Source organism: Fonsecaea erecta (assembly GCF_001651985.1).
Source record: "Fonsecaea erecta strain CBS 125763 chromosome Unknown Scaff4, whole genome shotgun sequence".
Taxonomy (NCBI): domain Eukaryota; kingdom Fungi; phylum Ascomycota; class Eurotiomycetes; order Chaetothyriales; family Herpotrichiellaceae; genus Fonsecaea; species Fonsecaea erecta.
The window spans coordinates 696,441-721,506 of NW_017387247.1; the positions used below are offsets into that span (position 1 = coordinate 696,441).

The 25,066-nt window shown below is 54.1% G+C and overlaps 13 protein-coding genes across 13 annotated transcripts; 6 read left to right on the forward strand and 7 right to left on the reverse strand.

Moving 5' to 3' along the window:
- Positions 1–88: 88 nt before the first annotated feature.
- AYL99_05002 (hypothetical protein) lies at positions 89–757 on the reverse strand (the record flags this gene model as incomplete). The annotated part of the gene is made up of 1 exon (XM_018836514.1): positions 89–757. The coding sequence occupies one exon, from the start codon at positions 755–757 to the stop codon at positions 89–91; it is 669 nt and encodes a 222-aa protein (XP_018693367.1).
- A 1,438-nt stretch (positions 758–2,195) lies between these two features.
- On the reverse strand, positions 2,196–5,776 carry AYL99_05003 (hypothetical protein; the record flags this gene model as incomplete). The annotated part of the gene is made up of 9 exons (XM_018836515.1): positions 2,196–3,243; positions 3,293–3,475; positions 3,525–3,953; positions 4,006–4,854; positions 4,943–5,041; positions 5,096–5,121; positions 5,199–5,218; positions 5,565–5,587; positions 5,646–5,776. The coding sequence occupies 9 exons, from the start codon at positions 5,774–5,776 to the stop codon at positions 2,196–2,198; spliced, it is 2,808 nt and encodes a 935-aa protein (XP_018693368.1).
- Positions 5,777–6,605: 829 nt separating this feature from the next.
- Positions 6,606–7,882, reverse strand: AYL99_05004 (hypothetical protein; the record flags this gene model as incomplete). The annotated part of the gene is made up of 2 exons (XM_018836516.1): positions 6,606–7,763; positions 7,811–7,882. 2 exons carry the CDS (start codon positions 7,880–7,882, stop codon positions 6,606–6,608), a joined length of 1,230 nt encoding a protein of 409 aa, XP_018693369.1.
- A 308-nt stretch (positions 7,883–8,190) lies between these two features.
- Positions 8,191–9,740, forward strand: AYL99_05005 (hypothetical protein; the record flags this gene model as incomplete). The annotated part of the gene is made up of 2 exons (XM_018836517.1): positions 8,191–9,466; positions 9,517–9,740. The coding sequence occupies 2 exons, from the start codon at positions 8,191–8,193 to the stop codon at positions 9,738–9,740; spliced, it is 1,500 nt and encodes a 499-aa protein (XP_018693370.1).
- Positions 9,741–10,375: 635 nt separating this feature from the next.
- Positions 10,376–13,837, forward strand: AYL99_05006 (hypothetical protein; the record flags this gene model as incomplete). Its single annotated transcript, XM_018836518.1, has 1 exon — positions 10,376–13,837. The coding sequence occupies one exon, from the start codon at positions 10,376–10,378 to the stop codon at positions 13,835–13,837; it is 3,462 nt and encodes a 1,153-aa protein (XP_018693371.1).
- Positions 13,838–14,600: 763 nt separating this feature from the next.
- Positions 14,601–15,936, forward strand: AYL99_05007 (hypothetical protein; the record flags this gene model as incomplete). Its single annotated transcript, XM_018836519.1, has 2 exons — positions 14,601–14,946; positions 15,251–15,936. The coding sequence occupies 2 exons, from the start codon at positions 14,601–14,603 to the stop codon at positions 15,934–15,936; spliced, it is 1,032 nt and encodes a 343-aa protein (XP_018693372.1).
- A 708-nt stretch (positions 15,937–16,644) lies between these two features.
- On the reverse strand, positions 16,645–18,081 carry AYL99_05008 (hypothetical protein; the record flags this gene model as incomplete). The annotated part of the gene is made up of 4 exons (XM_018836520.1): positions 16,645–16,719; positions 16,805–17,468; positions 17,644–17,989; positions 18,042–18,081. The coding sequence occupies 4 exons, from the start codon at positions 18,079–18,081 to the stop codon at positions 16,645–16,647; spliced, it is 1,125 nt and encodes a 374-aa protein (XP_018693373.1).
- Positions 18,082–18,451: 370 nt separating this feature from the next.
- Positions 18,452–19,305, reverse strand: AYL99_05009 (hypothetical protein; the record flags this gene model as incomplete). The annotated part of the gene is made up of 2 exons (XM_018836521.1): positions 18,452–18,643; positions 18,697–19,305. 2 exons carry the CDS (start codon positions 19,303–19,305, stop codon positions 18,452–18,454), a joined length of 801 nt encoding a protein of 266 aa, XP_018693374.1.
- Positions 19,306–19,705: 400 nt separating this feature from the next.
- On the forward strand, positions 19,706–20,095 carry AYL99_05010 (hypothetical protein; the record flags this gene model as incomplete). Its single annotated transcript, XM_018836522.1, has 3 exons — positions 19,706–19,753; positions 19,848–19,972; positions 20,029–20,095. 3 exons carry the CDS (start codon positions 19,706–19,708, stop codon positions 20,093–20,095), a joined length of 240 nt encoding a protein of 79 aa, XP_018693375.1.
- A 96-nt stretch (positions 20,096–20,191) lies between these two features.
- On the reverse strand, positions 20,192–21,278 carry AYL99_05011 (hypothetical protein; the record flags this gene model as incomplete). The annotated part of the gene is made up of 2 exons (XM_018836523.1): positions 20,192–21,190; positions 21,243–21,278. The coding sequence occupies 2 exons, from the start codon at positions 21,276–21,278 to the stop codon at positions 20,192–20,194; spliced, it is 1,035 nt and encodes a 344-aa protein (XP_018693376.1).
- A 508-nt stretch (positions 21,279–21,786) lies between these two features.
- On the forward strand, positions 21,787–22,353 carry AYL99_05012 (hypothetical protein; the record flags this gene model as incomplete). Its single annotated transcript, XM_018836524.1, has 1 exon — positions 21,787–22,353. The coding sequence occupies one exon, from the start codon at positions 21,787–21,789 to the stop codon at positions 22,351–22,353; it is 567 nt and encodes a 188-aa protein (XP_018693377.1).
- A 128-nt stretch (positions 22,354–22,481) lies between these two features.
- AYL99_05013 (hypothetical protein) lies at positions 22,482–23,203 on the forward strand (the record flags this gene model as incomplete). The annotated part of the gene is made up of 2 exons (XM_018836525.1): positions 22,482–22,728; positions 22,791–23,203. 2 exons carry the CDS (start codon positions 22,482–22,484, stop codon positions 23,201–23,203), a joined length of 660 nt encoding a protein of 219 aa, XP_018693378.1.
- A 686-nt stretch (positions 23,204–23,889) lies between these two features.
- AYL99_05014 (hypothetical protein) lies at positions 23,890–24,478 on the reverse strand (the record flags this gene model as incomplete). The annotated part of the gene is made up of 2 exons (XM_018836526.1): positions 23,890–24,051; positions 24,416–24,478. 2 exons carry the CDS (start codon positions 24,476–24,478, stop codon positions 23,890–23,892), a joined length of 225 nt encoding a protein of 74 aa, XP_018693379.1.
- Positions 24,479–25,066: the final 588 nt, after the last annotated feature.

The window sequence follows — 25,066 nt, forward strand, 5'->3', positions numbered from 1 at the left end:
CCAGTACCCTTCCACGCTTCCTTCCTTAAACACCAAGAACAGGGGCGTGCCCCAAAATCTCCAACCCTCCAAAGGAAATAGAAATGAACTAGAAGATGACAAAAGCGCTGGACAACATCAAAGCGTCAAGGGCGGGATCTCCCATGAGGCTTCGTCGTTCGCGATAGCCCTGCGACTTCTTCGTCTGTTCCTTCATGATGGCCTTGGTGCCGAGGGACTCATTCACTCCGGCGGCGCCCTTGGTGCTCGCGCTGGGGCTGACTCTGCTGGGGTAGATCGACGACGTGCTCGAGCGGCCTCCACCGGTCGTGGTTCGTGAGGTTTCTGAGCCGAAGATGCTGCTGTTGCTGCAGCTGCTGATGGAACTCGCGACCGAGCTCGGACTCGCTGGGGTGGCGGTGATGTTGACGGGCGGCGTGGGCACGGACTGCGAGCTGTTGTTGCTGATCCGCCGGGGGAACATGCTCTCGTCAAGCGGTCGAGGACTGCGACTTGAGCTGCGACTCCGGTGGGCGGCGGTGGTCTCCAGCGTCTGCATCTCGCGGCACGGGCGGCCGTCGCTCTTGCGGAAGCGCGACCACCAATGCCTCTTGTGCTTCTTGGCCTTCTCCTTGTCGCTCTGGTTGGCGGTGGACATCATGGTGGTGCTCATCACGGACGTCTCGCCTGTCAGGTAGTCGAGGGTCTGGATGGTGGTGCCGGTGGTGCTCGTGACAATCAAGGGCGCAATGGACATTGATGGGACTGCTGCTGGCATGATGATGGTGGTGGTGGTGATGGAGGTTCTCGATCTCAACTTAGATGGTGCTGACGAGTGTGTGTGGTGTTTATACGGTGTGAGTGAGTGAGTGGTCACCGAACTTCCTGAGTAATGGTATCCTGGTGCTGATGAATGTGATGTCTCTATGTCCCTGTGGCGTGCGTGTTGATGATTCTTGCTGCTCTGAGACAATGTAGAACAGGGGGGCGGGAGGAGTTCTTTATATCATTGCTTGATTGATAGATGGATGAATGGAGCGTGAGACAGCCTCGCCTGTGCCACACATCCTCAAAATCGAGCCAGGAGCAGCCATATCCTATCAACACTAGAATCATGCTGCCCCGCCGCCCTCCCCAGGTTTGCCGTTGCTGGATATTATTGTGCTCGTTTTAGGAGCAAGTGACAGTCACAGTAGCGGTCACAGTAGCATCGCATTGTGAGCAAAATATGCTCTTTCCTCTTGCGCCAGTGACGGAAGGGGATCTAGGCACAGGTAGAGGCATGAGTCTAGGCCCAGAACTGTTCTGGGTCTCCATTTCTCTGTCCTAGACTTGCCTGATCCGTCATATATTCAGCCTAATACAGTTCTCGCTGAGGGGCGGTTGCGGCTGTGCTGCTGTGCGAATGGGCCATGCATGGATGTATGGGGGACGTCAGCGGCTGTTTCCGTGCAGAGAGCCAGTGCATGTTTCATCCAGAGGACGGGTGTAACGAAATAGTGTTCTCTCGTTGAAGGCTTGTTCGGGTGGCTGTGTGTGCAGAGATGTACCAGACAAGCGGTATCAATATGTCACCAGAAGGTTTATCTCGAGTCACTAAACCCAAAGTCTCCCGAAATGCCAGCCGAGAGAGAGAGGCCATTGGACAGAAAGGAAGTAACTTCCCCTTCTCAACATTTAGCACATTAAAAGCGAAAGCCAATCTGTGTCTGCCCCGGCATGTCATTCGCTGGTCGCCAGAAACAAGCCGCGCTGAGCCTTCTAGCTAAACTAACCCCGATGAGAGCAGCTCGATGCGAGCAAATCACCATTCTCCCTCATCTTGCGAGCTGAGAGAAATTCGGACAACGGTAAAGCTCTAAAGATGGAAACTCTCGTCCCTCCGGACTATGGAGGAGTCTAGCGCCTTTCCTGTACGTCGCAAGGGAAGCTACGAGCATTGTTGTTATTATGCTAGGTGGACTGAGGTTGGATGTTCCAGAACGCCATTTCCCATGCTCTAGATTCATTGTTACTAGCTGGGAGTACATAGGTTATCATGTGCAAGACTTTTGTTGTTACATTCGCAAAGATCCACCATCTCTTCTTGAATGTACATGATTATAGCATCGTTATAGCATAGACCGATATCCACCCACCTGTCAAGTCACTTTCAATGCTCGAGCATGCCTGGTTCGTCGTCTCAAGCCGACCTTCAGCCACCCTCATTCATCAGCCTACGTTCCGTCCATGTTCATGCCTGCCATTTCGCCATTGATCCCAAAGAACTGGAACCAGTCTTCCACGTTAAGTGTCGTCGGCGCCACAGGGGCATTTCCGAGCGAACTCGTCGACCAACCGTCACTGTCATGCAGTTCCATGCCTGCACCCATCATCCCTTGCATTCCAGGCGGCCATACTTGATGTTGCTGTTGTCCTTGCCCTGACATGTCCATATGAGTCATCGGTTGCCCGCTTGCGCCCATCGCGGTTTGTTGTCCCTGCATTTGCTGTAGTTGAGGGTCTACCGCATGGTTTAGGATCGGGCTGGTGCTGAATCCAACTACATCTCCAATCGTGCCGTCTGGGAATAGCTGATCCGGCTGGAAGTTCTCCCACAGTTGTTGCGAGATGTTCGGTGAGTCTCGGGTAACGAGGAACAAGTCTGGCGGCGTTGCAGGAATTGAATACCCGTTAAATGGGGAGTTGGCCCGTGTCGGCCCTCGTGACGGCAAACGTGACGCCCCTCGAGACCGAGATGGGGGCAAATACTGTTCATGCTGTAGTGGAGGCGACCCCAGGTAGTTATGTTGCTGTTGCTGTGGTATCTCGCGCGAAGGCGTGACGGCAGGTGTCTGAGGCCGGGAACGCTCGTAGGACATTTGAGGCGCTGGTGGCCCAACATTAAAGGCAAGGTCGATGTCGTCGAATTTGCGCTTGGCCGGATTTGTGGGCGGTATAGGCGGCGGGGCAGGGAGAGGTGTGGCACTTCCGATCCCATTCGAATTGCCGTTGGCCTGATTTTGCCCTTGATCACGTTGGTTGACTTTGGCCCTTTGAGCCTTCTTCCCAGTGGCCTTTTGAAGCCTCTCCTCCAGCACTTTGTTGCCGAGAATGGACTCGAACAAGGTGTGGACCATTTTGGCAACCAGCCAGACTTTCGAAACCTCTTTCAAGGCGTTCATGCAGACATTTATGCGCTCCTGGCTTGCTGCTACCACTGACGGGACCGAAGACCGCATTTGGTAGACGTGCATGATGAGGGCAGAGAACAAACTGTACACACTACAACAAGCCTTAGTGACTGGGCCAATGTCGAATTTAACTAACTTACATGAATGCAGGTGTGTATTTGACTTGGTCGTGGGCGAGGAGGTTTTCCATGATTGAGGTGATCATTCCTGCAGCCTGGAAAGCAATCGTCCTCGAAGGATAAGCCATGTCGACATTCTCATAATCATGGGGTTTGGCGGTTGCTGGAGGCATATGGGCTCGGTGCAGCAAACACAGAGTAGTACTGGAAGTTGTTAACATCTAACCCAAGTGTCGAGACGCAGCGCACTTACTAGTAGTTGGAGTGCAAGAGAGCAGACCAGAAATGATGGCGGGAGCGTTCCCAGTATACTTCGCGCGGGCAGTTTTGTAGCCAGTCTGCCAATGCCATGTCGCTGTGAGTGAGATCGATTGCGTTGGTCCGCCGAGCTTTTGAAGCTACAGAATATTGCTGAGAAAGCACCAGGCCCATGATCTCGCACAGTTTGACATATTGCAAGAAGAACTGGATGTGTACGGGGTCGGCCTGGAAGTCATTGTTCGGGTCTCCCTCGTCTTCGATAAAGTCTTCTTCCGTGATCATCTCTACGTCGGAATCGTCCGTGTTGATTGAAACGGGTCGGCCGAGAGCCACTGCCACTGATCGATCTCTCGTAAAGAGGGACCACCATACTCTCTTCCACAGTCGCTTGTCTTGTCTGCTTAACTGAGAGCTTTCCACACTATTGATGGTCGTTAGCTGACTTCTTGGCTGGAATTACAGTCGCAAAGTACCTTCGATGCATGCCGGCTCCTTGGGCAACTACAATGGCCACTCTGGTCCAGTAAAACACATTCTTTGTCACATCTGCGGCAATGTTAACCCGGGGGTTGTCGGAGAATTCGGTGGCCGCCGAGCCCTTACCTTCGGGGCCCTCCCAGTACCAGCCCATCAGAATCAAAGCCTGGACAATGGTAATACGATCATCTTCGTAGTTTGCATCGTACAGGGCTTTTGCGCGTTTGTAAAAAGTCATTGCAGCGGGCGTAGTCGAGCCAGTGGCGTCCATGAGTTGCGGGTTAGTGCAAACTCGGGAACCAGCCAGCAAGATAGCCTGCAGGAGCAGCAAAGACGGCGGGTTCTTTGTATCCTTGTATCTCTTCATGAACCGGCTTCGATTGATGACTGGCACAATAGGAGCGACCCATCGAAAGTAAGCATCCACGAGCTCGTCACACAGCGCACGTGGTGGAAGTAGGAACGCCCCCCTCTGCTGGAGGATCTCTATTTCCATTTGGTCGGGCTCTGTTAGGCGAGCGCGGGCGCCTCGGATGTTCTCTGGCAAGGGGTAGTGAACGACGTCTGTTGTACCATGCCGGTCATGGACGAGCAGTGATAGGTTTGACGATTCCCCCAGATATGCTACTCGGCCGGCTTCTTTGATGGGCGCTCGGGCGAATTTAGGCTTCATGAACTGTGCCATGGTGCTGTTATTCGCAGCTTGTTGGGCGGCTTGCGCCTCTGACATCTGCGTCGAGGGAATGCCATCAGGGGAGTTGTAGCCTACAGTAGGCTTTGGCTGTGCCGGCCGCGAGGTGCGAGGTTCTGTAGGCGTGCCCGCCTGCTGTGAGTCGCCAGTCTCACTGAAGTGTCCGTTAGCATTGCAGGTCTGGCATGGAGTCCCTCAAATGCTCTAGAGTATGAGAGGTCCAGGAGATCACAAAGTCGTACCTCTCCTCATCTTTGGCTCGGACGGCGCTGGCTCTTTTCCGCTTGGGAATGGGAATCCGGCATTCAATAGAAAAGGCAACACAGTTTGTGCACGGGACCCTGGAGAGAGTCAATGGCAAACAACCAAAGGTGACGGACCCAGACAGCTCTCACCCTAGAGATGCGGCATCGCATCGCACCTAATCCAAAGGACGTGTTAGATCTCGATCCACTTTTTACAGTCTTCTTTAAGGTCGGTGGTAGGATAACAACGTACTTTGCGGGCGTGACATGTTTCTGCACAGTAGATGCGTCAGCAATGCTTTCCACGATATTGAGAACTGCTTTCCGCCACGTGTATGTTCATGCTCATTGGATCACGGCGGATGTCTGATGCCGTCTCACAGTGCGAGCGACAGATTGATCACAAGTACCACTTTTGGACCGAGGTTCTCGGTTTATCGCGATCTCCAGAGGGACCAAAGTATTAAGGTGAACATGTCCGCAGCAGCATTTGTGACATTCTTTCGACTTGCAAGAGAAGCAAGACCAGCCATCGTGCCAGCCGCCAAATCCAAGTTTCCCGCATGACCCGTGTCGTCGCAAGGTGAAAAGGAAGTTCAGGAAGAGGAGGTGAGCTTACCACACGCTCGAGATGCGCGCTGCCTGGACGGTGCGTTAGCAAATGCGGCGATGGAACAGACGGCTCGCAACCACGGTGTACCTTCTGAAGCTTGGATGGCCTGGGGTTTGACTAGCAGGCGCACTGTTCGTGGCGGGCTGGTCGTTGGAAGTCTGCGACGGAGCTGCACCAGAAGGTGCCTGCGACTCGGATTGTGGGCTCGGATCATTCATGGCTGCAGGCGGACTCAGACCACAAGACAGCGAATATGGTCTACGCTCCGTAGAAATGAAGGCGCATCACAGCCCTGAGGCAACCAACAACAAGGAGAGTGGACGAGGCGGTGACAAGGTCGGCCTGGGGAAAATCGGATACGAGTGGACAGGGTCTTGTAGAAAGCGATCTGGTGGTTCTGGATACAGAGAGCACATGAGTAGCAGAGTGCCAGGCCCTGGTACCGTCTCGCCGTCTCCCGCACTACGCGTATGGTGGGTGCGAGGGCTGGCCACTGATCAGCCGAAGGGAAATTTTTAGTGTGGCCATGCAGTGCCCATAGTGCCATGGCCGTACTCCGTACTCCGTAATTGTCCAGGCTACAAGCCCTGGCAAGAGGCTGCCCGCAAAACCCGCCTTCGACTCCCCCCTCCCCTCCCTGGTGCCCTTAGGCGCACTTCAAACCCGCCCGTAGCTTGATCTTTGCGGGGTACCGGGGCTTGCACTACAATATCATGCTACTACGAGATTCTCTGAAAAAGCATACTGTCCTCGCCGACTGATTTGATTCGATTTGCTTTCATGCACCAGTCAAAATGGGAAAAGCCTTCCGATTGATTTTCGAGCTGCCCACGCTTCCCCTCGTGTTCTCGTCGCTCATGCCTCTATGCATTCGGTGGCTGCTGCATAAAACTAGGCCAAGATGTGTATTTCTTGTATGTTTACCATTTAGCTTAGACCTAAACTGCCTATTACGCCCGTACCTGAGATTGTCCCACGTTCTGTTGAGAAGCACCAAATGGCAGGCGGACCGGCCTGAGAAAAGACCAAGAGCGGGACTGCACACTGTTAGTCTGGTTGGTGCAACTCTTCCACTGCGTCCTCCACGTCGTCTGCGACCGGGGATGATGACTCGGTGCTCCATTCCTTTTCATCTTTGTCTCTCTTTGCGTCCTGAGCGGCTTTGGTGGCACGTGCTCGTAGGAAGAAGTCGGCAGTACGAAGACCTCGCACATCTCCCGCTTTCATGGTCTCCATGCGCTGCCCGCTTTCCCTCTGTCGTTGGATCATCTCACGGACAGGCACCATTGCTGCTTCCCGACACGCCTCCTTGATGTCGCTTCCCGACATGCCTGCCATCACTCTTGACAGATACTCCAAGTCGAGATTCTCCATGTCCAGCTTGGTATCTCGGAGTATGATTTTCAGGATTTTGAGGCGCTGAGAGGCATTGGGAAGCGAGATAGGGAACTTCTTCGGCATTCGTCGTAGGATAGCGTCGTCAATGTCTTGTAGACGATTGGTAGCACCGAGGATCAGTATTCGCTGGGGCCGACCGGAAGTGGAGGAAGAAGCCAATCCATCCCAGTGCGTCATGAACTCGGCCTTGACCATTCCACTTGCTTCATGTTCGCCACTGTGTCGCGTGCCCAAGACTGCATCGATTTCGTCGATGAAGACAATCACCGGTTCTAGCTTGCGAGCTAGGGAGAAGACTGCGTTGACCAATTTGTTGGAATCGCCAAACCATTTGTTGGTAACGGTCGAAATATGCAGGTTGATGAAGCATGCACCGCTTTCATGTGCGAGAGCTTTGGCCAGCATGGTCTTCCCACAACCGGGAGGACCATATAGGAGGACACCCGAAGGCGCCGCCAGGAGAGAGGAAGACGTAGAGTAGAGTTCTGGCAAGGTCAAAGGATATATAACCGACTCTCGAAGATCTTCTATGATATCTGATAAACCACCAATATCGTCAAAGGACACAGATATATCCTCTGGAAACACCAGCTCTTGTAGGATGACTTCTTCATATTGAGACAGGCGTAGGCTTTCTCTCGGCGGTCGATCCGAACCTAGTTGTTTTGCAAGTTGATTCTGCTGAGGATCGTCGAGTCGTCGTAGTATTGCGGCGGACTGCAAGCGATTCTGCTCTTTTTGTTCGGCTTCGGGGTCGAGGTTCATCTGTGCGAGGACATACTTGATGACATAGTAGCCCCCAAACATCTGCAGTTTTGTTAGACAGCCGACCCGGTACCATCGTATAGGCATACCAAAGGAACTGTAATGGCGAGTTCTTGCAGGACCCGGTGCCACCAGGCGCCATCGCCTCTATCGGGAGACATCATCGAAGGTAAATCTGGACGGCGGAGGGTATGGCGGTGAGATGCATTAATTGTTGGAATGGACAACCTGAGAAAGCGACGTTCCTGAGGACGAAGGGGTGATCCGTCGAGCCGTCTTGTGATGAGGCTTGCCTGCCTGCGCCGGGTTGCCACTTCTACTGTGGCTGGTAAGGTTCCGAGGCTAGGTCAAAATTCAAAAGTGGCATAGCTTTGTTTACATGACCTTCCTGTTTCGACTCACCTACTTGTCATTGTAATGACGCCGATGCATTGACTCCTGGCCTTACATTCACTGATTGCGCATTGATATGAAGGGCATTGCAGATCTCATCGATTCTGACATGGAGGAGGCGGGACCTTTCATCGATGAGAATTCAATTCTGTCATCCGCCTCCGACACGACCGATGCCACTACCACGAAATCAGCGCAGGCAACACGAGGCAAGAAAAGACAACGCGTCACAATGCCCCCGAAAGCGAAATCGAAATCACAGAAGAGTACCGTACCTGAGGCGAAAAAGCCCTCTTCAAGACAACCGGCGGGTGTGAAGCGCAAGGCGGTCGAGGATCACGCGAATGACCAAGATTCCAATGGCAATCTCGATGACACGCTGAGAAACTCCGAGGCGGAGAAGCCACCAATCCCACCAAAAGCAAAGAGAGGAAAGCGCACAAATGCGAAGACGAAAGCAGCTCCTGATTCTGCAGAGACGGTCGAGAATGAAAATCAGTTGATAGAGGTGTCGCCTGCGGCCGTGCGTTCAAAGCACGCCCCATCTCGAACAAAGAAAGAAGCCCTGAAAGTCTCGGCCAAAGTGAGAGCTCCCGCAAAGTCGAGAGCGGCTCAACAACCTCAGTCTCCTGACCCGGAGCTGCAACACGAGGAGAACGAGACAACAAGTGAAGAGTTGGGAGGTGTTATAGTACCAAATGGCAGAGAAATTGCGAGAGATGCTTCCAGAACGAGGCAGGATCCGCCTTACCGACGACGAGCTGGAAGCGCGTCCGACACTGAACGAAGCAATCCTAATCTTCGGCGCAAGTTAGGAGACATCACCCGCAAATTCGAGAATGTGGACTTGAAATACCGTAATCTCAAAGAGGTGGGCATCAACGAGGCAAACGCAAATATGGAGAGGCTCCGGAAGCAATGTGATGCCACCATGCAGGCGTCAAATAACTTGATTGCATCGCTCAAGAAGGAGCTGGCTACGCAGGCACCGCTGGCGCACGAGGCGCGCAAGCTCCGCAAACAGATGCAGACCCAGGAAGAGGAGATGGAACGGCTACGTGGCACGGCATTGCAGCTCTCAACCTCTCTAGCTGATGCTCAAAACGAGATCAAAGGACTGGAAGCCAAGTTGGTAGCAGCACGAGCCTCATCTGTTGACAACCCAAAACCTCCTAGCAGCGCCATGAAAAGTACTGGACCACGCCATTTGTCTGGAGAAGCTGCCCAGGCCGTGCAGGTTGCACAAATGAAGGAGGAGCTGTATAGCGATCTTACAGGACTCGTTATTCTCAACGTAAAAAAGACGGAAGAAGGTGATACATTCGATTGTATCCAGACTGGTCGTAACGGGAGTGAGTTTGACCTATAATCCTGCTGTGCTACTGAGCTAACGATTGAAAAGCATTGCATTTCAGACTGTTTATCGATCAGGAAATCGCGAAAGGGATGAGTTTTGAGGAAACAGAATACCTATACACGCCACTGCTGGATCGCGACCGTGACCACGAGATGATGAAATTGATGCCTAGCTATCTGACCGAGGACATTACCTTCGCCCGACACAACGCCGCCAAGTTCTATGGCAGGGTCGTGGATACCATCACCAAGAAGAGGGGTGACGAATGAACGAATTGTATGATACGATTTTTATGCCCGTCTGAGGTAGTTTTGCGTCGCATCTTGATTCCAGAAATGGTTCAGGTGCGCCGTGGGCTGAATATAATGTCAGATCGACAACAGCAATCGTCTGGTAAGATGGCAGAAAATCATCGAGTGCGGAATGCATTTGCCAGCAGCCATGAAACATATGGCAACGGAACGCGGTTTCTCCGCATCCCGCATCGCGTATCGCTATCGCCAGGCGGCGCTTACTCGTCCGCTACCCCTCCATCTCCTCATCCTCCACGTCGCCCATGCTCTCCTTCAGTCGCCTGCGTTAGTTTCATCTCGGCCAATTGGTCATCTTTCAATGCGGTGCTATAACCGTCACCTATCTCCTCTTTGACCTTGGAGGGCACAGTGATTATCCCTTGCCTCGGGGTGTGAACCCGCAGTATCGTCGAGTGCGTGCCCATGTCTACCTGATCCTAGTTCGTCTGGGGGCTGCCGTTGCTGGTCCTTCTCCAACGACATAGCTGCTCTCTGGCGACACCGCCATCTCGTCGCGCTCTCCTAGATCTCGAATATTGCGACCCATTGAACCATAAGCACAGTTCTCTCGGTGCTGGCAGCTGGTTAAGCCTCAAGACGACTCGCCCAGAATGCCAATGGCGTCTTTCCAGAAAGGCCCGTTATCCGCCAACATGAGGACCCTCCATCCCAGATCCAGAGTTCCCCGAACCTATTCGGTCAATAGAGTCCAAGCTCGAACACTTTGGTGGTGGGGACGGCAGACAGGGAACCCTTGGTCTCCCACCGAGGACTTTGAAGAGCGCATGAGAAGACACCACAAGATAATGAAGTCAAGATACTACAAAGTGCTTCGAAGGAGAGCGTTGTGGGAGTCAGAAGATACGTATGTCCGGCCGTGGCGTCATCATCGCCTTTGGGCAAGCCGATATTGCGATTACAAGCCATTGTCTTCCACGGGAGCCCCAGGCCAGGAAGCAAAGGAGCCTGATCATGAGAAAGCCAATGAGGCTCGGACTATATACAACGACTTCGATGCTTTTCGGGCGGCTGTCGATCGTGCTATTGCACGAGACCCGTACGGAACTTTGTTCGGAAGGCGGTTGCAAAGTCCTCCATCTTCCAATAACTCATCGTGGACCTCCTTCTCGTGGTTCTCAGACCCGAAGGAGATCAAGAAGGACCCAGGTGTTAAGGAGCCAGACCCTACTCCGAATGTGGATACTAAAAGCTCAACTGAAAGAGAAACCTGTTTCTCGGAGCAAGCCACCAAGAAGTCGGCTACGGATGGTATTGAGGAGGAATATGAATACGATCCAATCTCTATGAGAAAGATCCTCGTAAAGAAGCAACCGGCCGAGCCTGAACAAAAGGAAGAGCCTCAGCGAGAACACCGACCTGTAGTACCGGAACCTGAAAAGCAATCCGAGCGACCCAAACCAGAAACACTATCGCCCAATAACCCATTAAAGCAGCCATTCTTGAAGAGTCTGTTCTTCCAAGAACATGGGGTTGATATACCAGTCAAGACCTATAAGCCTCACAAAGTCTACGGATATGGTGACTTGGCAAAGAAAAGTACTGATGAACAAACAGCCACATCTACCAAAACCGAGGGGTTTGACAGCTCGAGAAAACAAGAATTCCGGGATCTGATGACCCGAGCCAAGGGTAACAACATCGACACCACTGCCCCGTTCACGGAGGTCAGCGCACAGCCTGAGTTGGAGACAGCTGCCATGGACACCACTGCTCCTAAGAAGGTTCGAGAGTCGCCTGAGCCAGATGATACTCTGCCGCTATTCTCAGGAACCACCTACGAGGCAAAGGCTCGGAAGGAAGCGGCCGTCAATGCGTCAGATTGGCTGGTCAAAGAAGGTTTCCGGCAAGAGACTCCAGGTTCAGAAAATGCCATGGACGCGGCGGACTCTTCCATCAATGAACCTATCAAGGAAACCAAGGATAGGCTTGAGCCGGCCCTCGACAGAGTGAAAGCACAAGCTGCTCACGATCAAAAGGGCAAGGTGACCAGACTGCAGACTGCTCTCGATCGGCAAATTTCTGCATCTATCCGGCTCCCTCATTCGACAGAAAAAGATACGGGAACAAGTGATGCAGTGGCGGCGTCAACAAAGGAGAAATCGGAGACTGGGGACTTGAAGAAGACTTCAAGGGCACAACTTGAAACTGATTTCGAGGCCCGTCAAAAAGACGCCGCAAACGAAGACATCGTCCCGCCCAAGACCCTGAAGCTCGACGCTCCCACCAACAAATTGACTAAAACCCTCAACAATGTGTGGGAGCACATCCGGGAATACCCCAATGGAATCGTCGCCAAAACAATGAAGTCCATGACGAATTTCAACGAGAACTACAAGAAGTATATTCGGCCCGACGCGGTTAAGGGATTGACCGACAAGCTCGTCTTTAAAGACGAATCATTGAGCAAAACTCCTTCCATTTATAAGTCCAATCCCAAACCCCGAACATTGGCACCTTTTACTCCTTCACACGATGTCCTCGTGGATGATAAAGAAGGCATGCAACGGACAGCTGACCTACGCGAGGCGACGGAGAATGCGAAGAGAATTGCCGAAGTGGAAACGGCCCAGGTGTCGCGATTGGCTGCAGATATACAAGCGGTCTATGAGAGCGAATATGGGCCCATCAACCCCGAACATAGGCAGCCTACACCACCCTCTCCTCAGCCCGAAGCTGCGTCTTCCGCCTCTGGACCTAATCTATCCAGACCTCACCCGCTATCTACGGCGAGCGTTCGACCAGGAGTGTCTACGAATCCAGTGATTGATGATCATATCAGCAAATTTGAGCCCAATTATGCAAGGATCGTGGACGAGATGAAGCAGATCCGTGCCGAGCTGCGAGATGTTGCCATCAAGGCTCGGGAGCTTGAAGGGTTGAGACAGGTAGCAAGCCCAGCCGAGGAAGCGAAACCACCTCTCCACAAGTTAAGCGACGTTATGCAGGGGGCCAAAGAGGTGAGGCGGGAGCTACATGAAGCTCAGAACACGATTCGACGGATCGAAAGCGGAAGGCCAGCAATTGCTTGGAGTGCTCCTCAGCTGTCGGGTTCCGACTTTGGTAAGAAGAGGATTGACCTTAACGTGCAGAAGACTCCCGAAGCCGTTGGTGAAAAGGATACACATATCGAATCTGAGATGCAAACGACCGAGAAGGAGCCGAAAACGGTACCTGAACCAGTTCACACCCCATCGGGATCACCAGTTTGGAACGATGAGCAACCACCACCAATCGAGAGCATGAAAATCCGAAAGTTCGACTCGCCGTATCTCATCCTCACCTATGACACCTTGGCCGAGAAGGTCAACTTTTCTCCGATGAATCAACCAACCACCGAAATGCCCAAATCCAATAACGTGATTGGTATTCTAGGACGTCTTAAAAACGCGCCGGAATTTCTCAAGCATTTCCAAACAATGCAAAGAGCAGGATATTCGCTGTATAATGGAACCGAGAACATGTTGATTTTTCAAAAGAAGCCATCAGAACATGCTGGTGGTTCAAGTGTGTCGCAGGCGGTAACAGAGGCAAAATCACTGCCAGACGAGGCAACATCGAACTCTGAAGCCCACGACTCTCCTCGGCTACCAGATCAGGAAGCTGCCACGGTGTTGGATGGACTGCCCACCGAGTTGAACCCTCTCCCGGGTCCAGCCGCTCCGACAGCCCCTCCATCTCGTCCGATTGGAAGTGCGCCGAGAGTGAGAAGGCAAGAGAATGTCTTTTCTGGGACAATCCGTCCAAATGCGTCGTCCTCGTCATCATCCCCAGCGACAGACGGGGGTGCTCCAGGGTCGAATACTGACAGGGACAGTCATGAAACACAGAGCGAAGGGCTCTGGAAGCGACTAACGCGTGGCTTTAAATACACGCTGTTGACTGTGGCAGCTCTGGGTCTCGGCGCCTACTCTATCGGATTTGTCGCAGAAGGGCTAAGCGCGCACGCCCAGCAGCAGAGAGGAGTCGAGGATGGAGAAGTCCAAGGACCAAGAAAGCGGATTGTCATGACCGGTCAGAGACCGGGGATCTTCAGCACAGAAAGTTCCCGATGAAGGAGACCGGATGTGAGGTTTGTCCGGATTGAAAATGCCCGCGGATACGAGACGTGATGCGTGGAAGCACTCAGTTGATGTATTGCATGTTTTGCGGTTGGAGGCGTAGCATTATGATGTACATACCCGGTCCGCTCTTCCTCTTAGTTTGTTACTTTATAGCGCCTCTGCTCCAAAATCCGATTGTCTCGGTGGTCATTGCACGGTTTCTTATTGTCCACCTGGCTTTGGCAGCGTTGTAGATTGCTTCTCCTAGTCCTGGACGATGATGATGTTGGTCGCGGGAACAAGTTGAGGTCTATTGTATATGCGGGGCTGCTGGCAAGGCCGCTGAAAAGGGGCGACTTGTCGAGGTTAGGTACCCAGAAACGATGCCAATATTAGACTATACACGGCCGGGAGGTTCTTGACGAGCACGGGTTGACCGCCAGTCTCCTCGATTTGACGCGTGGTTCGACATTGTGGCCTTGTCGGTGTGTAAACCTGTCCCTGTAGAATCTACCTTCCTTTTTTGGCCGTCGCGAAGTTTATTAAATTATTATTATGTGGATATGCAAAGACACTTTCCACCTCAATGATACACTCGACGGTCCTACAGCGTCTGACATATATCTAGCACGGAGGAAGAAAAAGATCCACCGCGCCTCGACAAGACTTTCTGAGCCACGGCAGCTTCAAGCAAGGGAACCACCGCCACGGTCCCATGCTCAATTGATCCAGCCAGTATTTTCAGATCTAGAAGAAGCACGACACTGGACCCGACATGGCGGCGACCCAGACCACTCCAACCACCACCACCGTCCCAGTCCAACCCGACACGCGCCGAACGGTGCTGATCACGGGGTGCTCGGCGCACGGACTGGGCCACGCCCTGGCGATCGCGTTCCACGACGCCGGCCTGCGCGTGTTCGCCACGGCGCGCGACCCGGACAGGATGGCCGACTTGCGGGCGCGGGGCATCGAGTGTCTGCAGCTGGATGTGCTGGATGAGGAGAGCATCAGACGCTGCGTGCAGACGGTCAGGGGCTTGACTGCCCGGCGAGATGATGGCGACGGCGAGGCCGAGGCCGAGGGCAGATTGAATTGTCTGGTCAACAATGCCGGTGGAGGTATGTTCTCCCTGATTTCTTTCATTTCTTTCGTTTCTTTCTTTCTTTCTGGTATGGCCTGGGTCTTTTGTGTTTTTTGGGGCTGCCGGTTGTCTTGGGTGATGTAGGGATGAGCTGTCCAACGCAGGGGGTGTGGGTTCATGGTGGTCGTGAGGGAATGACCAACTGGGAGTATCCAACGCGATACCCTCCCTCATCGTTCTCGATGTGGCATGAATTCTTCTAGCTTTGATGCTCCCAAGACACCTGCTGTTGCGGAAAGGACTAAACTAACAAACACTCTTCGCCACGGGGTGGGAAAAAGGCTACAACATGCCCGTGGCCGACATATCGATCCCGGAGGCAAAAGCCCTGTTCGACCTGAACGTGTGGTCCTGCATCGCCGTCACGCAGGCGTTTCTCCCGTTGCTGATCAACGCCGCCAAACCACCTACACCAACCTCAACCTCTGCCCGATCTACATCTCACCTCCCTCCTCCCCCAAGCCTGATCCTGAACAACACGTCCGTCTCGTCCGTCGAGCCCACGCCGCACAACAGCGCCTACCACGCCAGCAAGGCCGCGACGGCCATGTTCTCGACGCACATGCGGCTGGAGCTGCAGCCGTTCGGCGTGCACGTCATCGACCTGAAGACCGGGTGCGTGCACTCGCGCTTCCACGCCAACCACCAGCACGGCCAGGCCAGCCTGCCGCGGGACAGCATCTACGCGCCCGTGCGCGACCAGACCGAGAGCGCCATGCGCAACGCCTTCCCCCTCCGCGAGGACCCGGACCGCTGGGCCGCCGCCGTCGTGCGCGACGTGCTCACGCCCTGGAATCGCCGCGCCGGCCGGGGGCTGCCGCTCGAGATCTGGCGCGGCACCGGCGCCTGGCGCACCTGGTTCTACAACTGCACGTTCTGGCCCGTCGGCTGGTGGGACGAGTGGTGGCGCCGGGCCGTGGGATTGGATCTGTTAAGGGAGAAGGTTAGGCAGAGTTATGGAGCTTGAATTTCTCTCTCTGTCTCTCTCTCTCTCTGTGTGTATGCAGTGGAATGAGTGGGATGATGGAGTGAGTGAGCGGCGACGACGAGGAGAAGAAGAACAAGGGACATCCTCAGAGATGCAGGACAAACGAGAAAAAGCGGTTCTTTTTGGATTGTTTGTCAGGTCAACCAACTATCTTTTCGCCCGGGAGGCTATTTTGGAATACGCTTTCATCATGTCTTCTCAACCACGGAAGAAAGAGGAAGATCGCACACACCACACACCACATCTGTTTGACCTCACATGTATGTATGGGTGGATGGGGCCCAGCGGCTCAAATACATACATACCAGTGACCTGTAAATACATACATACATACATACATACATACATATTTTGGATCCACGGCGCGAGCCCGGTCCTGTGCCCGACGCATACGTGATGGAAGCATTACATATTAACGGGTTACTATACCACTGTACATTGGGTAGTTGGTTACCAGGTAGGTACAGATGTAGTTCCTCCGGGGCCGGGGCTCCCTCCTCACTGTAGGCTGCAGATGCCCTACCGAAACACTCACACGCAAATTTGAAGAACGACCTGGCCTCCCACACTTTTATCTACCGCACACCGGTGCCGAAATGTCGTGGGTTTCATGACAGACAAACCATAAGCGCCGTGAATGAACGAGTGAGTCATTGCAGGCGTTAGGAAGAGGAAAAACAAAAAGTCTCATAGCTTTTCGATGTTGGTCATGAAATTTCTCCTCATGTTCGCATTGACGACGCCGCCGACACCGAAAGCGGGCTGTGTGGTTGATATAATAAGTTAGCTGTCGATCTCATCACGGTTCCTGTTGTGTGTGCGGAAAGGGAGGAAATGCTGCACTTACAATGATCCTCCCCATACGAGCCAAAGCACTGATCCCCCAATCCCTGACAACCCGAGAGTATCGCTCGCCAAACCCCAATCGGCCCTGTCTGTTGTACAGATCCAGCCCCAGCAGATGAATCGGGGTCGAGATCAACTGGATGGCGGCCGGCGCCATGAACTGGGCGGTATTCGTCCTGCCCGCCTCCGTGGAGAGAATGCGCGAGAACCGCGACCGCACCTCCGGGGGCAGGTTCGCGAGTTGCGGCGCTATGATGGACGGGAGGTTGAACGACGCGAAGATGGTCAGACAGTCCCGCACGGCGAAGAGGGCGTAGGAGAGCTTGGGCACGACGGCGGCGGCTGCCGGTGAAGAGGACGAGGCTGCTGCTCCAAACATCCTCGCGAAGCGGGAATCCTTGTACACGCACACGCTCATGTTGACTGAGGATGTGGCGATGAATTTGGTCGCGCCCGAAGAAACCGTCGAGGCCGGTGTTGACGCCACGGTCGACTGGAACGTATCGACAGCGTTGGCCGTCGTGTAGGTGGAGAAATACAGGCTGAAGATGAGCAGGAACGGCCTGGAGAAGATGAAGGCGTGTGGACGGGTGACGGCCGGATGCAGGGAGCGCAGAAGGCAGGATGAGAAGGAGGCACCATTCGCTGCTTTCTCAACGATGGATCTGGTCTTGACTGTCAGTGGCACCTCCTTCAACGTCGGTATGGACGACAGCGCCACAGCGAAACGTTGAGCAGACAAACACCCCCGGACAGAGGCTCGTGTCAGGTCGCAACGGTCTCGGCTCGCCCGTTCTTCGGCACAATTGATGGATCTGAGACCTCCCAGGAAGTACGTACCGGTCTATAACAGTGATGATGGGCGCGATCAGGGCGGAAGCGCTGGCGGCAGAGACAACATCTGCGCCCAGTCGCAACCCCAGATTCTTTGTATTCCATTGCATTGGTCTCTTCTGTTCCACAGCCACGTCTCTCATCGAAGGGAGGAGCATCTGCGGTTTGGGGATAGGGACTGTCGTGGGACACACGGGCAGCTTCTCCGACAGTTTCTCATCGGGTTTGGACTCGAGGAGAGGTCGGTGCGGGTGAGGCATCGTCGTCGTCGCGGCGGAGACTCCTGTGCGCCGCGCATTGAAGCCGTCGTCGTGAATTCGGTCGGCTGCGTCTCGTTTGAGATAGTGACCGGCTAGATCCTGTAGAGCCGTGTGATCATTTCAGGTCATCTTCGCCTGACTGACCGTGTTGCTGAGCGAGGTCATGGTCGACTGGGAAATTCATTTTGAGTCAATCAATCTATCAGGTACAGAAGAACTTCGGGTCATTGTCCACCGACCCGACATCGGCCCGGTTCCACCAAGTATCAGGCTTGCCATATTGTCGGGCAATATGGAGAATGGAAGAATTGAGAGCCACTGGAGATTGAGTACTTCGTAGATATATTCGAATATATATGTATACTTCTCGGAGCATATGCGGACCAAGCTTTATACCCCCTTCTCGGTGACCCATTGCGCTCCCGAGATCAGCCGCCGCCGGCTTCATGCCATGTAGGACAGGACAGTAAGGCAAATCGAGTGGAAATGGTTTTATATGCCAGACAAAGTCGAGTGTGTGCACCAAATATGTCCCCAGAGAACTCCTTTTCCCGTTACAGGTCCTTCTTTTCCCGGGCAATCTTTGCTTCGGCCTGCAATGCCTCCTTCCTCCCGGTGCTGTGTCGGTTGCCCACTGCGTTCTCTCCGCCGATGGCCCGGAAGGCCTGGTAGAACGTCCACTCGACAGCCTCTTCCACCGGTTTGTCAAAGAGATATGGCAGTGCCGGGACTACCGCGAGACCGAGCTGTCATCATCATATCAGTTGTCTGCTCGTAAGTTTTGGACAGTTCAACTCACTCCGATCGGGCCCCATGTTCTTATGGCTGGATTTGCCGCACTCTTGAGCGCCTTCCCCGAATACTTCACGACCGAGTGGATGGTAAATGCCGGCAGTCCCATCGAAGCGAGACTTTGGAAGATTGCTCGTTGAGCCATCACGGCCCTATAGTCTTCAATCGCAGGGATGTGAACGGGATGTTGGAGTGCCTCGGCGTCGACCTTGCCCATGGGTTCCGTTGGTTTGTCGTCCGAGCCCTCTTCAGCTTGAGGATGCAGCAGCCTCTGGTTCCTCTTGTATGCCTTCCACCCCTCGTGCCCAACATCGCCGAGCACATATGCCCACGAGACGGCGTATGCACTTCTGACCATGATCGGATGGGCGACGGGGCGAAAGGACTCGCCAATGTCTGAAGTATACGCAACGTATCGATGGGCACTCAACATGATGGTCCGCAGCCGGTTTGCATATGCGGCATATCGCACGCTCGTGTCGGTGGTGTCCGGCCCTTCCCCCTCGTAAAAGCTGTCCATCCAGTCATCTTGCTTGTCGACCAGCTTTTGGAGGTCTTTATTGAGCTGCTCGCGGGGAAAGGCAGAGTTCGGACGGTCTCCCTCTCGGCCGGACATGGTGGGAAAGAATATGGATGGCCAAACTCAACAGGCACGATTGCGGTTGCCTGTCGCGTAATATAGCTGGCTCACATTTAGGAGGAGGACATGCGACGGGGAGGCAAAGAAAAAGGACAAGACAGTTGACCCGTTCCTTGCCTGCGTGCCTGGACCTTCCGGGGCCTCCAAGCTTCTCGCCGGAGACACGAAGCTGGCAGCGGGCAGCGGTCGCATGCCCCGCCGTAGAGAGAGTATTAGTCAGTGTCCGGCGGGCCATTCAATGAGAGCTCCAGCAGCTCAGACGCAAAATCTCGCTCCGCAGTTCGACTTTGCTTCGTCTTCGTCTTCGTCCTCGTCCTTTTGCAGCCAGAACCATCTCCCCAACATCTCGAACAGTTCTCTCTTCTCAGTTTTCAAGATGGTTGCCATGTACAACGTCGCAGGCCGCCAGGTCGGATCACACTGGGTATGTGACCCGTGATTGATTCTTCATGTCACGATCCAATCCGCGTGGAAGAATGTCCTGGTTTTGAGCAGATTGACTGACTGACCTTCTGTAGCTGGCTATTGCTACGCTCAGCACCGCATTTGGTCTTCCCTACCTGCTGACGAGAGGTGGTGGAGCCAAGAAATCATCCACCCCCCCGATCAACGCCTCGAGCAAGGACGAGGAGAAGTTCATTCAGTAAGGAGCTGGCCCGGTCATTCGCTCCCAGCACACTGTTTCTAACAGCTTGGCAGAGAGTTTTTACAACAGGTGGAGCAAGAAGACAAGGGGAACAAGATCTCGGGCAAGGAGGCGCATTAGAGAAGATACGGTTCAGACGAACCTTACGCATTGTACATAAGCTAGACGGATCGCAAAAACCACCACACCAGAGGGAGGCCCTGGTCGCAATTTCTCCTACGGCCTCAGTTGGAACACTTCTCCATCCTCGGTCGGTCGGCCCATTTTGACTTCGGCAAAGCCTTGCTTCAAGTCCATGACAATGGAAAACAGCGTTTGGCTGGTGCTTTTCTCGCCGACAGCTCGGTTGATAGCGGCCGGATAGTTCCTCTCATCCTTCAACATCTCCTTGATATTTTGCATGGACGGTTTGCCCATGTCCCTCATCAGCTGTTGAATCCGGTCCAGCCTGAAGGGGGAGTCGTTGATGAACATGTCCCCCTCAATCTTGTGTTTCTTGACCAGGTGATTGGAGTGAGTGCAGGATCCACGCAATGCGCCATCCGTGTCCATGGGCATTTCCACAATGTCCACGGCGGTGCATTCAAATCCCACACCCCCGGTCGCCCCGTCAGCGATGGTGATGTGACACGCCGACGCCAATCCTGCTTTACGCAGAGCGGCGGCTGCGGCCTCTTTCGACGTGCTATTGAGTACCGTCCTCAGCGCCAGATGGCACGGCAGCTTGTCGAAAGAGACGCCAGGCGCTTGAATGGCGTTCAGTGTGACCCCGACGCCCGCCGAGTTCATGCCAATTTTGCCAATGATTCCTCCCTCGCTCATCATGTGAATTTTGGGCTTGCCCGGCTGCTCGATCGACAGACAGATGATGTTGGGCGTCTGGTCAAAATTCCAATCCCAATTCTGCGCCAGGAAACTCGCATCTGACGTCTTCCAGGCCAGGGCGGTGCAGCCATCGCTCAACATGCCAAAGGCAATCTCGGTGCGGACATTCAGTGCGACAATCGACTCAAGATCGAGTCCAGCGCCATCGGCCACGCCCTGCATCTCCTCCACATAATCTGGGTAGGCATTCTGCAGCCAGGGCAGGGACTTGCGAGCGACATCCTGGACTTGTGGCCACGAAAGCTTCGCCCTCTCCTTGAAGAAGGCGCCATAGAAGGCCATGCTCCCGTGGACCTCGGGTTTGGCTGCCTCGCCATGCTGACGACCAATCTGGAGGAGACGTCAAAAGAAGGATCTAACGAGTTTGGTAAAGTAATCTCACCTCGTAGGGCGTTCCTGCACACTTGATATGCTTCATCTTGGGGGCTGACGATGTTTTTGATCTTCTACGGGGGAAACAGGAGATTGGGGACTGCTGCGACACAGATACAAGAACAGAACGAGGAGATCGATGCCGTGTTAATCATTCATATTCTTCGGCCTCGGGCCCCCGCCAGATGCGGAGTTGCGCGTGGAAAAAGGCACGGGAGATATTTATGTGGTGTAACAGGTAAAGAAGGACATGGTGTTCCGGGGGATGTGATAGCGCTCGGTGTGTAGCCAGAGGGTTGTAGATAGCAGCACGATGATTCGAGCAATGAATGGCCTCTTGTCAGGCGTGACTATGATGATTATTGTGCCGTTTCATCAAGATGCCCAACCTGGAAGGAGAGTTTCTGTGGCTGAAATTCGCCGCGATGAGTCTTTGTCCGCCACCAACTTCTCTCGTGAAGAATGGATGCTCTTCATTCGTTCGTTACTCGACATAATTACAGAGACAGAAGACCGACTGTCCACCTCTTGAACAATAATAATAATCTTCCCGGATGCGAGCCCCCTTCCCGCTGGCGCTGCGCATCGGCACCGACATCGTGGCCACGACCCGCATCTCGTCGCTGTTGAAATCCGACGTACGACGCCTGGTGCGCCTCACCAATCGATTCCTGGTGCCCCTGGAGCTGGAGGATCTCAGACGCCGCTTCCCGTACTGGGATTATTCCGACGCAACGACAGATGCAGATCACCAGCTCGCGAGGCAGCAGCAACAACAGCAACAGCGACAGGTGACGGCGTGGATCGCCGGGCGCTGGGCGTCCAAGGAGGCGGCCAAAAAGGCCTGGGGCGCGCCGTTACTCAGCTTCCGCGATCTGAGGGTCGGAATTGATCCCGACGGCGCCGTCCATGTCATCTGCGACACGCGTCTGACAGGTTCGGATCATTCCATCACTGCCTGCAACACCGTGACCGAGCAGACGGCCCAGCTCAGCATCAGCCACGACGGGGAGTACGCCATCGCCACGGTTCTGGCGACACCTCTACATCCAGACATATCGGCCGAGCTGGGACGACGGAAGGCCGAGGCCGAAGCAAAGGTTAAAAGGCCTGTACTGTAGTGTCTCCTCGACGAACAGGGTGACTCATTTCTTATTGTATTATACGACACCTACAAAATCCAACTACGATCATACTAGTCTCGAAGTGTAAAGACACACCTGTGGCCAAGCACAGGATTCTAGCAACCATGGCATCGTCGTACCCGGTGAACCACGAGCACGACCCCCGCTGGACGGCCGTGGACGAGTACGCCAACTCACACCTGCTGAGCCCGTCGCGAAACCCGTACCACGAGGCATTGGAATATGCCCGGTCCAACTCCCAGGCGAAGGGCCTGCCGGACATCGCCGTCTTCGCCGCGCAGGGCAAGTTTCTGTCGCTGCAGATTCAGGTCACTGGCGCCAAAAACATCCTCGAGGTCGGCACGCTGGCGGGTACTCGGCGATCTGGATGGCGTCGGGGGCGGGGCCGGACGGGCAGGTCACCACGGTCGAAGTGAACCCGGACACGAAGGCGGTGGCCGAGGAGAACATCGCGCACGCGGGGCTGAGCGAGCGCGTCACCGTCCTCCTCGGGCCCGGTCTCGAGGTTCTCCCCCGGCTGGTCGACGAGGTGCGGACCGGCGCGCGCCCGCCCTTCGACTTCGTCTTCATCGACGCCGACAAGGAGAACAACCTGGCCTACTTCGAGGCCGCGCTGCAGATGGTCAAGCCGCGGACCTGCATCTTCGTCGACAACGTGGTGCGGCGCGGACAGCTGGCCGACCCGGCCGCCCGCGACGACCCGCGCATCGCCGGCACGAGGAGGCTCATCGAGGCCGTGGGCAAGGATGACAGGGTCGACGCGGTCGTGCTCCAGACCGTCGCGGAGAAGAACTATGACGGGTTTATGATGGCTTTGGTCAAGTAGTTAGACAGGTATGTTGGCTGAGGAGGAGGGAAAGGGGGGAGAAATGGATACCCTTAACATCCCTTGCGAAGTCGTCCTCATCGATCATCCTCCATTGATCATCGTCGGTCTTCTAGGCCCAGTCCAGATTTCCATACCAGCCTTTCTCATCTGAAATGTGGTTGTGCCATGCGAGGCGAGCAGTCGCCGGGGCTCTGTCTGTCTGTCTGCCTGTCTGTCCGTTTCCAGCACTTGCCGTCTACTATGATTTCTCCATTCGGGTCTTGATCGATTGATCGATTGGATAGCATGTCGAGAGCTCATTGACCGTATCATACATAAGGAAGGACTAGTAGCATCCGCTCATCCTCCCTTCTGAATTATAGTATGGTATGGCTCCAGTGTACACGGGCTGCCCGTCCTTGACATCATGAGACCGACCGACGTTTGTACTGCATCCCTGTCCCAGTACATATACTGATTCACTGTATCAACCATATCCTTATTCATATCCACTACATAATGTATATATGTTTCCCGTGCATAGAGAATCTATATCCCTGGCCCCCCCAACCTCCTCTCCCTCTCTGACTCTCCCTCTTAACCACTCTACGACTACATTAAGATCCACATTCTCATTCCATTCCATTCCAGAATAGATTCCCGCTCTCGCTCTATTTTCATCGTTTCCTGCTTGGACTTTCCCTTCAACCCTCCTTATCCAGATCCGTCACCGTGCCCGGCTTGTGCGCGACCTTCTTGCCGTTCTGGTCCGTGAACACGACGGCGGGTGGGTGCCCGGCGCCCTTGGCGGTTTGCAGCTCCTTTTGCGCGTCCTGTGCGTCGCTGCTGGTGATGATTTTTTCGACCTGCATCACAAGCGCGTGCGCAGTGTGCGCGAGAGCGGTTAGTGCCAGGTTTGCGTAACTAGACTAAATTGACGTTCTGGCTGGCTGGTTCTTCTGTGGAAAGTTCCTCTCGGGATGGGTTTGGGAGAAAGAATGGGGAAAGTGACGGGAAGGGAGGGGAGAAGAGGAGGAGGAGCGCCCAAGGGGAGATTTGTGAACTATATAGTACATAGTAGTACATAGTACATACCTGTCCTTCATGTTTTCCACCCCGGTACTGGTATATCAAAAGACAGTGTGGTTCGTCAGTTAGTGTTTTTTCTGCACGATTGTCTGGCTTGGTGCATGACGGTAGACTGGGAGGTACGGTCCAGTCGGTACTTACGGGCGTGCTGACTGTATCCCCCTCCTCGATCGTCGCTCCTCCTTTCGATTTGAGATCAGACATGACGTGTGACGACGGTAACGACGGGGACGAGGACAACAAATTATCTTGGTTCGGATGCCTCTTGATATCTCTGGGCGTGTTTGTACGGTATATCCTTCGGGAGGGAAGTAGTAAGTATTGTCAACCGTATCGGAGAGTAAAGACTGGGAGACAGGCAGCCGGGGTTGCGAAGAGATCCAATATTATACCGTCAGCGAATATTGTTGGCGCTCGTTGTCGTCACCCTGCGGTAATGGGTCCGAGATCATCGCGTGGTTATTGGCGGGATCAGCATTTCCGTGGGAGGTCGCTCAGTCACATCGTCCTTTTTCCCTTTTTGTTACTATTATCACCCCCTCGATATGAGGAAGGTAATTTGTTCGTCGATCCCGTCTCTATGCCGGAAGTATGTTGATATCAACCTAGGTGCTTTGGGACAAGGATGTAAGGCGGAATACGAGATAGCGTCGGGGATGCAAGGCACGGTATGAGATCGTGCGCTCTGCATCTCCATAGATATATCGAAACAAGTGACCGGTGAATGGCGCCCGCATTGGCAAAATCCAGTAAAGAGACTAGATCCCCAAAGTCCTATCAGCTTTTAGTCGT